Source organism: Zophobas morio, unplaced genomic scaffold (assembly GCF_036711695.1).
Source record: "Zophobas morio isolate AGI-343-1 ecotype UQ-CSIRO unplaced genomic scaffold, CSIRO_AGI_Zmor_V1 ptg000108l, whole genome shotgun sequence".
Classification (NCBI taxonomy): domain Eukaryota; kingdom Metazoa; phylum Arthropoda; class Insecta; order Coleoptera; family Tenebrionidae; genus Zophobas; species Zophobas morio.
In genome coordinates, this window is record NW_026972213.1 from 2,404,262 (window position 1) to 2,415,160 (window position 10,899).

Consider the following 10,899-nt stretch of genomic DNA (forward strand, 5'->3'; position numbering starts at 1 on the left):
TTTATGATTATAATCAATTTTAATTTAAAAATTCTAGATTTTATGAATATTTAGCCTTTTAGCAATTCATTCATTTCTAAGACACCATCAAGCAATGTTTTCATATATTCCTAAAAAAGATATTGATGACAGTTTATAGAAACAAGCCTGAGTTGAACTTACTTTGTGTTTGATTTTTTTACGTTTTTCCAAATCGTTTTCATCACCTTTAACCTCAGTATCCATTAATACTATTGTGGAATCGGAGTAGGTTGTTTTAAGCCAATTTATCATGCGTTGACAAGCTTGTTTTTTTGTCCATCTACGAAAGTTTACTAGAAATAATAGTCAACACACTTTTGTTTATTAAAAAGTACTTTTCATCATCATCAGAATAAAAAATTTTCTTTGTCTTGCATCCACAGTCCGCTTTAATGCTAGGTTTTGAAACTTGTTTATTAGCGCTTGCTGCAATAAAAGTAATACCGTTTTGTTTAATTCCCAAATAGTCGTAAGATCCACTTAATTTTAATTTATCAGCATAAGTAAATTCAGGCAGCCGTGATCTCGCAAACCCTTCCATTTTGCTTCTTTTGGCAACTCGACTTGTAACTATTGGTGGATAGTCAAAATTAAGCAGCGGATTAGCATAGAGACCAAACTAAAATTATGAGTGAATATCAAAAAAAAATCGTCAAGTATCCTACCGTAAAGTGCACTTTCCTCTCAGCAGCAAGAACACTTTTAGGATTAGAAAAATTTGCTGCTTCTGCCCACTCTAAATCAAGAGTGATGGAAATCTTGCCTAAAACAAGCAACGTTCACATCAAAAAGTGCAACGACACAAATGTGCAAACCATTCTGCGTAATCCTAAATTCCTTGTCGTAAATGTGGTACGCTTCTGCATGTGCTCTTAGAATGTTATGAGCACACAAATATTCCGCCATTCCTGAAGGAAACTCATCACCTAGTAAACCTTTAAACGTGTCACAAACAGTTCTTGGTTCTTCAAAAGTTATCCATGTTTTGACTCGGTTGCCAAAAATTTTGAAACTTTGTTTAGCATAGTTTGCAAAATACTGAATTATAATAGGATTTGTCCAGCCGCCCAGAGTACCAAATACTGTTGGTAAGTTTCCCGAGTAGAGTAGTACTACTGGTTCTATGTCCTGTAGAAGTAACGTGTCCAACTGCTTCTTGTAATGATTGACCGCACTTTCGTTTACTTTGGATGTACACGCATCAGGAAAAATTTGTGCCCAGTCTAAGGTGATAGTGTTGCGGTTGTTTGTTACAAATAGGGAGTGATTGTAATTTAATCCATTTTCTTTCCATTCCTGGTTGCAATGGTAACCTGCGAGGTTTGTTTCACTTTTAAAAAAATTTTTCCATCCATACACATACGGTAATCTGTAAGTAGCCTGGTTAAGTAAGTATTTAAACAAAATAAGTCGCTCTTTTTCGAAACTATTTAAAGTAGTTATGTCTTTGTTATATAGCGGAGTAAGAGCGACTTACAAAATTGATTTTTACCCAACAAAAAATGTTAGACACAAATATAATATCAGTCTCTGCAATTGAAACATATTTCGAAATGAAAAGTCCATGATATTTTAATAATCGTTTAGTTGTTCAGTATCTTACAACGTATCGTATAACGGTTTGACCTGAGATAAAATAATTATGATAAACTTTGTAAACAATAAATCACCATTTTTACTCTATAAAAATTTGTGTTCATGGTTGTCTTGATATGCGTTACGTAATTTAACATTGATTATTTTTGAAGCCTGTTTTGATAGGATAAGATTTTAAATAAGTAGAAATGATTCAAACATTCAATTTCAAAGAACCTTTTATGTTGATGATATATATTTATTTTTTATTAAATATGTATTGCATAAGATACAAGACGTTATAAAATAAAAAAATTTGATTACCAACTAATCTCGCTTTTACTGTTGTACAGTGTATGTAAATTAATTAATCTAATCTATTTTTCTTGTTTTCACTATTCTCTTAACATATGCCACAGAACTCTTTGTTGTCCTCATTCGCGCTGCATCTTCAAAATCCACATGGAATAAGCCATACTCGACCCTGTCGAATATTAGAACTATTGGGTTCCGGTAGGTCTTTTTGATCCACTGTAGGGTGCTCCTCAAATCCCACGGCTCTACTCTACTCCAGGCAAATCTCGACGTTGCCATATCAGATTCGTAACTGGGAAGCACCGTCGGGAGCGGGAGGGTCGAGTCCAGCGAATGTTGAGAGAAACCGGTCAAGTTGCGCCGGAATTATTTTGTACATAGTGGCTGTATAATTAGTCGTGTAAAATTAAGTTACTAACAAATAAATTGTTGAGTTTTACTCACGCCGATTTAAACACCTGTACTACGTATCATTATTAATTAAATCACGAATGACTCACTCCATTTTCCCGGATATTTGAAAATACAGTACTGTTATTAATATTACACTGCATCTATCCAACATAATGATGACGTCATCACAAAATTTTGGAAAAGAAAACCCATTTGAAATATACGCACAACAAGCTTCTTTACATTTACTTTAACATTATATACGTATCGTCTTCATTTTAACAAAATCAAATGTTATAATTTTTCCAAAAAGCTGGATTTGTTTTACTGTACCTCAGGAGTGAGGGAAGTTCTGTCGAAATAACCTTCGACCAATTTTTTTATGAAAATGACAAAATAAAGTTCGTAAATAGAATAATTTAAGCCAGAAGAAGTTCTACTTCAGGTCACATTTTCTCCAGCAAAACTTTAGCAAACTTAGATTAGTTAGACAGAAAGATTATTATATTACACAAGGAAGATAAAAAAATTTTTAGAACTGAAAAAATCTGAATACGTTTAGTGTGACAGCTTACATTACCCAAGAAAATAAAGAGCCTCGATAAATAAAATTGGTGTCAACTAGTTTTATATAAAAATTTTGTTCTTGCACACTACTTTGCAGTAGCTTAATTTTTTGCCTTCTTTTAAAACATATTTAAATAAAAAAAAATGAAGAAAATATTTATACTACGAGTACCTTTCATTTAAAAAGTGTTTATTTCTTGTAATATTCATAAATAATTTTATGTCCGATTGCTCTATAAACGTTACTTTATTTTATAATTTAGCGGCCGTAATGTGGTACTTTATGGTACTAGTCAATAAAGACAACTTTATTTTACACTTGCTTTATTAAAGTTTTCGTGAATACAATCAAACTTACTAACTAAAATAATCTAGGCATGATCGCAATGTTTAATATTTACAACATAACGACTACCAGAAAACGTATATTGGATATTTTCCTTGTCGCATTTCACTGAATTTGTTTTTGTTGCTGTTTCTGCTTCTATTACTGCTTCTGCTTTTCCACAACTGAACATATCTTCAGCAACATTTTTTTCCGAAAAATTTTTGCTTAGAACTTTTTCCGCAACGTTAATTTTAGCAGTTTCATCAATATACCCCTCCGTTACAGTCGATGAAGGCCAGCCCTCATGTCTTTTCATACGAGGAAAGCTCTGTAGTGAAATACGCCAAAATACTCTCTTCCGACGTTGATTTGACGTTCTTTTTAGAGCACCACTTCCGATAAAGGTTGTAAGTTTCTTCGTATAAATGTCTTGATTTTGATGGTAGTAAAGACTCTTTAACACTCCTAACAATCTCTGTTATCTCACTTTCTGCTTGGTTCGATGTACTAGCTTGCATTTTGCAACTTGAAACGCAAACAGCAAAAATCTAAATATTTTTCACTTGTGTAAACAGACAATGGGTTACTGTAGTAACAATGAAAAAGTAGACTAGATTTTCAGATTTTTTTTTTTGCAATTGGTTTTCCTTAATTTTTATTTTTTTAAATTATAATAATTGTTGTAATCAGACATAAAGCCTTGTATGTAACGCGTACATAAACCGGCTTTATTGACGCGCCTTTTTAATCGACTCGGTCGCTACGCTCCCTCGTCTACTAAAATCGGCTTGTCAATAAAGACCTGGTTTATGTACTTGTTACATAAATAGCTATTATGACAGTAAAGCACATTTCTTGAAAAAACTTTTCTTTCAGCACTAATAGTCAAAATGTTATTATTAATAATAAGTTTCCCTTTTGTCCAATAGAATGCGATTTACAGAATAATGCTAACAAATGAATTTAACAAAAACGTAACAAAAAAGTACAAAATATAAAAAAAATCCGAAATATAGTTTTGTTTTGGCATGCCTCTTAAGGTGCTGGACGGCATTCAGATCAAATCTCTGTCTACTATGGCACACTATACTAAAATTTTATCTTCACATTTTTGTTGCCTTATATTTAACATGATCCGGACAGTGCTCTATATTATCCGTGTAAAATACCCTTCATTTCTGATTGGGTAATGTGAAATAGTTTCACAATCCCTGATGATCCCTCTGTTGTTAGTGTTCTTGGCATTTCCTTCCTTTACGATAATTCAGACCTTTTTTTAAGTTCTCGACTGATAAATGGCAACCAAACAAAAAGCGTTTTTGAATAATTTGGCAAAACTGGAAATTTGTCCCAAAACTTAAGTTCATTTAAAAATAAAACGGTTTAATTTTAATTTGTACAACATTGAAACAGTAAAAGGTGTTTCAAACAAAAGTTAAGTTAAAGTGTTACTAAGCCTTAAGTTATGACTCCTAAAAAAAAACGCCGCCGGGGGTAGCGCCTTCGCTTAGGAGCGGCGGTCGCTCGGACGCCAGCACCTTCTCCAGGGGAGGGAGCGCCGGGGTTGCTCTCAAGCCGGAGACACAGATCTCAGGTGGTGACCGCCCGCGAAAACAAGATAATAGACAATTAGCAAAATTACGTTCCGTACAACGTATTTTACGTTAACGTACACAATCCCCAATAGGGTATTTTCTATGTTTCTATCGATATAACAGTTTTTTCTACGTTTTGCGTGCTGTTCGTTCTACGGAACGTGGTTTCGCTAAGTGTCTAATAAAATAAGTCGGCTGGAAATATTTTGAACAATAAATTTGGTTTATTTCCTGCCACCAGCTACACGGCTATGATAATAAAACTTACGGCTAATCTTAAATCAATTAATTACAAACGACTTGACAGAAAAAAAATAAAACTTGCGGCACAGTCGTTCTCTCCGGGACGGCGACTTCCTTCAGGACGGACTCCTCCTGGACATGGGGGCGGCGACCTTGAAACTGGAAATCGCGCGGGGACGGCACGGCGATCTGGGAGGGGAGCGCGGTGGCGGAACACAACGCGTGCACAGCGGTTTCCACTTTTGCCGGTAACGAAAAAAAAGGTGACGGTGGTACGGTTTTTCGCTCGGGGGCAGGGATTCAAAAATCGGTACGCCGACAGGTAGAAAACCCAAGACGGTACTTACTATGGTTTCAGGGCTTGTTCACAGAAAACAAAGGAACTGCACCTTAGCAAACTTCCGAAAACGGTAACAGCACCTACACTCTCTGAAATTTCAAGAATCCTCTTCTTGCGCCGCGACGGCGCGGCAATCGCGGATTTACCCCCGGCCCGCGAAAATTTGCTTCGTTACAATATGTGAATTATTTATGAATTAAAATAATTAGAATACGTTTATTCTGAATCTAGTTTGCGTGGACTTGATTCGCCTCTGCTCTGAATTATAATATCATTTTATTTTTGATCTGATACAATTTTAGTTACTTAAAAGTAAAGGTAATCAAAATTTGAATAAAATGCGTTTTGCTTCATATGTAAATTGATAACATGTTAACTTTAATACAAACCTGAAAATTTGATGTTACACCAAGATAGGTATTGTTTCGCCTACACCTAAATAATATCTTTTAGTACATTTTTTCGCTTTACTTTTTTTTTGTAATTTTGCTTTTTGCAGATATTTTTTGTAGGTGTCTGTTAAAGCAACTATCGTTCACAAACCTTCCTTTCTTTTGACTAAAAAAGAAAATCGACACCATCAAAACTATGCCTAGAGATGACCAAGAACATTGACGATTTTTAAACTCTATTTGCGCGCGATGCGTAATTTTTGAAATCCTTGGATGCTTGAATATGATTTTCATTGAAGATCCAACAAATTTAATACTATCATCATATACTTTCATTTTTTATTATATAAACGTTATGTTAGATAAACACGGTACATAGTCCAGTTGCTTAATTTGTTGACAGGAACTTTATTGTGCACATAAAACATTATTACCAGCTTAGCTCGATTTAACTTTTGTACAATGCATATAAATTAATTAATCTAATCTGTTTTCCTCGTTTCCACCACGCTTCGTACGTATGCCACAGATTTTTTTGCTGTCCTTGTTCGAGCTTCATCCTCAAAATCCACATGGAATAATCCGAATTTGATCCTGTCGAATACACAAAGTGATGATTTATTATACACAATCAAATATCTTACCGATATCCTTGCTGCCATTCCAAATTGTCCATTAAACTCCAGATCGTAAACGCTTGGACGTTTACTTGATCTTCATGAATTGCCTCAAGTGTTGCGTTAAAGTAATCCTAGAATTATTTTCTATATTTAATGCCTCATTTTAAAGGAAACATACTCTGAGAAAATCTTGTCTTGGTTCGTCATCCAGCGTTCCAGTTTGATCTGGATAACCGCATTCGGTTATTAGGACTATTGGGTTTCGGTAGGTCTTTTTGATCCACTGCAGAATTCTTCGCAAACCCCACGGCACTACTTTATTCCAGTCAGATCCTGATGTTGGCCACTCATTACTTTGATTTCGAAACGTTCCCATATCTGATTCATAACTGATCTCTGCTATATCTCGTTCTGCAGCAGCAAATACATGCCAGGTACTGTAGTGATTAAGACCCAGAAAGTCGTACGTCCCTCTTATCCTCAATTTTTCAGCTAGAGTAAACTGTGGCAAACGTGATTCAGGAAACCCTTGCTGTTTGCTCCGTTCAGCAATACGATCTTTCACGATTTTTGGATAGTCGAAGTTAATTATTGGGTTAGCATATAATCCAAACTGAAATTTTAAACGCTAGATTATATAAAAGCTTCACATTACTTATTATACATACCTCAAACTGTCGTCTCTGTTCTGCAGCTGCAATATCTTCCGGACTGTCAGACCCCGGTTCCGACCATTCAAAGTTTAACGTTAGCGATATTCTACCTTTCTGAGTAGCTTTAAATTCTCTGTTGTAAATGTGGTATGTTTCGGCATGGGCCTTGAGGACGTGATAAGTACACATATAATCTATTACACCACTCGGGTAAACCTCATTAGCCGCACTCATAAACAAGTTAAAATCTTGACAAAAAACTTTCGGTTCGTTGAACGTAATCCATAATTTGACTCTGTCACCGAAAAATTCGAATGCTTTTTTGGCATAATAAGTAAAGAGATCTATAATAGCTGGATTGGCCCATCCACCTTGCGGGCTAAACATCTGGGGTAGATCCCAGTGGTATAATGTTATAACAGGTTCTATGTCGTTTTCAATCAGCTTATTAATAATATTGTTATAGTAGTCAACGCCATCTTGGTTTACGTAACTTATGTATCCGTCAGGAAATATTCTGGTCCAAGCTAAAGAAAATCGATAAAAATCAACTCCTGTTTCTTTTACCATTTCAACATCTCTTTCCCAATTATGGTATGAATCACAAGCTATGTCTCCCGTGGCGTTATCTGGTACTATATCTGTTGTGTGGGTAATTCGATCCCATATGCTCATTCCTTTACCATTGACGTTCCAAGCTCCTTCGATTTGATAAGCGGACGAGGCTACACCGAACTTGAAGTCATCAGGAAATAAATACTGGGATTGGACTAAGCTGCAAACATATTTATATTATGTGTATGTTTTTGCCAAATTTAGTGCATTACTTTACAAAAATAGAAAAAATCAGAGAAAGTTGTAATACTTGAAAGGTTTTCATGTTGTAGGTGCACAGTGCAACCGTCTAAACTCTAAATGATTTAACGAAAGAGGATTCACGTGTATTGTTTATTTATAATGCGCAATTATATTTAATCTTAATCCCGATGTGATCAAGGCAGAGGAATTTACTACACAGACACTTTTATAAACCTACAATAAATACGAATTAATCTCGTGATTTAGTTTGAATCAAGTTCTCTTTTCTTGGAATTGTAAAGAGCTTAGTAAATTTTCCACCAAATTTATTACTTCTAAGTTACTCTTGTTACTATATGTAATTTGTCGGACAATTTAATATCTCTAGAATTGTTAAAGATTATTTTTTTATAAGTATGCCAAATTAAGATACTGAAACATAATAATGGAAAAACTGAGAAATGTTTTCTAATGGCGTCATTAATCTTTTGGAAGGGATACATTACGTTTGTTATGTACAGCGTACCTAATAGCGTAACAATATTGTGTACTCCTCATTTCTAAAAAATATGGAAACGTTAATAAATTCTAACAAAGCAATATGTCACACTAAAAATTTCAAGCGAGATTTACTTGACAAAATTTAGAATTGATTTGTGTAAAGGCTGGCGATTTAACTACTTTGTTGCACAACAGATCTACTCTCGGTAATGGTACAAGTACAAGTATTTTTTTATACTTGTTATTGTGCAATTTTTTTGGATTCACTTGTAGCAACAACCGTTCCCCCAAAAACACGTGCTCTACCTAGACGCATTTATAATTTATGTAAATCTCTCTACAAATGTAAATACGTCCTATCTTTCGTTTACCTACCCTGTGCTCCTACTTTCTATTCCAGTTTATGGAATTTTCTAAACTCTTTCTTTACGGGCTTCCACCTCTCCAAATTCGAACCTACCTGTCGACAATTCAAACACCCTTCCTTGAGCTCTCAAACCCTAGCTATTTTTCAAAATCACCAACGATACCTACAATTGGTAACCCCGACGTGATAAAAAAGAAGTAAATGTATTAGCAGGGATCGTGACGAGTGAAGAGAGGAATTTCCAGTGAAAACAAAATGATGGCGTTAAACGCTACAAATACGAATCCACCCCCGACCCAGTCATTAATCCAGTGGAAAGTCGGGATAGAACACACCTTGATGGTCGTCCTGCAGAAGCTGGTTGCAATCGAGGCCTACCGGTTATCGCAGCCACAAAACCGTTCGCTATCAGACTCGCGGCCAGGCACATCGTCGCGTTGACGATCGGGATCCCTTCAACGAACGAAAGGCAACAGCGGTATATGCTGGTACCACTAGCGTTTCGGCGACAAATCGAGGTACAGTTCCATACTGGCGGGAAACGCCGAGGGCAGTCGTGAACGATGGCCGTTGACGCCTGCTCCACCACCGTCATTGATAGGACAACAGGAAAAAATCAGGAATCATCAGGTTGTCGTTGAATTTGAGTTTACGGCGCGAGTTTACGTGGAGATTGGTTGTCGCGGACGTGGTGAAGCCCATTATCGGAGCCGACTTTCTAACTCACTATGGACTCCAGGTGGATATAAGAAATTAGTGACTGCACCATCAAATCACTCAACTCACACCCACCGGAGAGGTGATTGAGTATGCGATCCCGTCCGTCAAAACCATCGCCGGATATTCACCGTTCCGCGGACTCCCTATGTCACACGTCCAAACGGAACCCATAAGGCGGTGAAACATGCCACCCACCACCACATCGTGACCAAGCCGGGCCCTCCCATTGCGCAACGTCCACGAAGACTCGCGCCCGACATACTCCAGGCAGCACGAAAAGAATTCGACGCCATGGTCAAGCTAGGAATCACCCTTCTTTCCCAAAGTTCATGGTCTTCACTGCTTCACATGGTGGCGCAACAGGTGAGGCACATCCAAGATTTTGCGCAATCCCTACACGGTAAAATCATATTTTCAACGATCGATATGGTTCGAGCATTCAACCAGATCCCGGTCGCAGAAGAAAACGTTCCGAAGACTGCCATTACCACCCTACTCGGCTTGTTTGAATTTCAATTCATGACGTTCGGCTTACATAACGCAGCGCAGCCGGTTCAGCGATTTATGGATGAGGGTCTCGATTTTTGCTACGCATACATCGACGACATCTTCGTCGCATCCGCATCACCAGAAGAACACCTCTAGCACTTGGAAACTGTGTTTCAGCGTTTGAGAGAGTACAGCGTCGTTATCAATCCTATGAAATGCGTCTTCGGCTAGCCAGAGGTCAAATTCTTGGGATACCTCGTTTCCGGGGCAGAAAAGGTCGAGGCAATCCGCAGCTTCCCGCAGTCAAATGCAGTAAAAAAGTTGTGTCAGTTCTTGGGTATGTTGAATTTTTTTAGGAGATTCCTACCTAAGGCGGCAGAGACTCAAGCAGCTTTGAACGACCTCCTCCAGGGCAACGTCAAAGGTAAAGCTCCGGTCACCTGGACCAGTAACGGTGGCCGCATTCGAGGTGTGCAAGGAGAGCCTCGCCGGAGCCACATTATTAGCACAACCCGAGCCGAATTGGCTATTTTTTCGGACGCATCACATTTCACCGTCGGAGCAGTCCTCCGACAGAAGCTCAATGGTCACTGGCAACCGTTGGACTTCTTCTTCAAGAAATTGAATCCCACCGAGTCAAACTACGGGGTTTATGATCGAGAATTGCTGGCCGTTTATCTCGCAGTCAAATATTTTATGCATATCGTAGAGGCGCGGTCTTTCACCATCTGTACAGACCACAAGCCGATCACTAGAGAGCGGAAAATATGCAGCAAAATTTTGGCAAATATGATCATATGATATGCACTAAATTTATGCAAATATGCAGTAACTTTCTTAATATATGCAGAGATATGCAGTTGCATATGCTCCAAAAATTAAAAAAGAGCGTAATAACCAAACTAAATTTATTTACAAATTACAAAAATATGTTTCCCGAGCTTACGTTTTATTACAAAAAATACATAAATCACATTGCAAG

The 10,899-nt window shown here is 37.2% G+C and overlaps 3 protein-coding genes across 3 annotated transcripts in view; 1 reads left to right on the top strand and 2 right to left on the bottom strand.

Moving 5' to 3' along the window:
- On the bottom strand, positions 1-1,580 carry LOC135144758 (lactase/phlorizin hydrolase-like). Its single transcript, XM_064076833.1, has 6 exons — positions 1,514-1,580; positions 837-1,390; positions 687-784; positions 357-640; positions 163-301; positions 1-110 (listed from the first exon to the last, which is right to left on the bottom strand). The coding sequence occupies exons 1-6, from the start codon at positions 1,564-1,566 to the stop codon at positions 51-53; spliced, it is 1,188 nt and encodes a 395-aa protein (XP_063932903.1). The 5' UTR covers positions 1,567-1,580; the 3' UTR covers positions 1-50.
- The window catches only part of LOC135144785 (protein prickle-like), an 889,236-nt gene that overhangs the window by 97,712 nt on the left and 780,625 nt on the right, over positions 1-10,899 (top strand). The window lies entirely within an intron of this gene.
- On the bottom strand, positions 6,158-7,979 carry LOC135144765 (myrosinase 1-like). Its single transcript, XM_064076838.1, has 5 exons — positions 7,870-7,979; positions 7,058-7,817; positions 6,568-7,002; positions 6,414-6,520; positions 6,158-6,363 (listed from the first exon to the last, which is right to left on the bottom strand). The coding sequence occupies exons 1-5, from the start codon at positions 7,920-7,922 to the stop codon at positions 6,252-6,254; spliced, it is 1,467 nt and encodes a 488-aa protein (XP_063932908.1). The 5' UTR covers positions 7,923-7,979; the 3' UTR covers positions 6,158-6,251.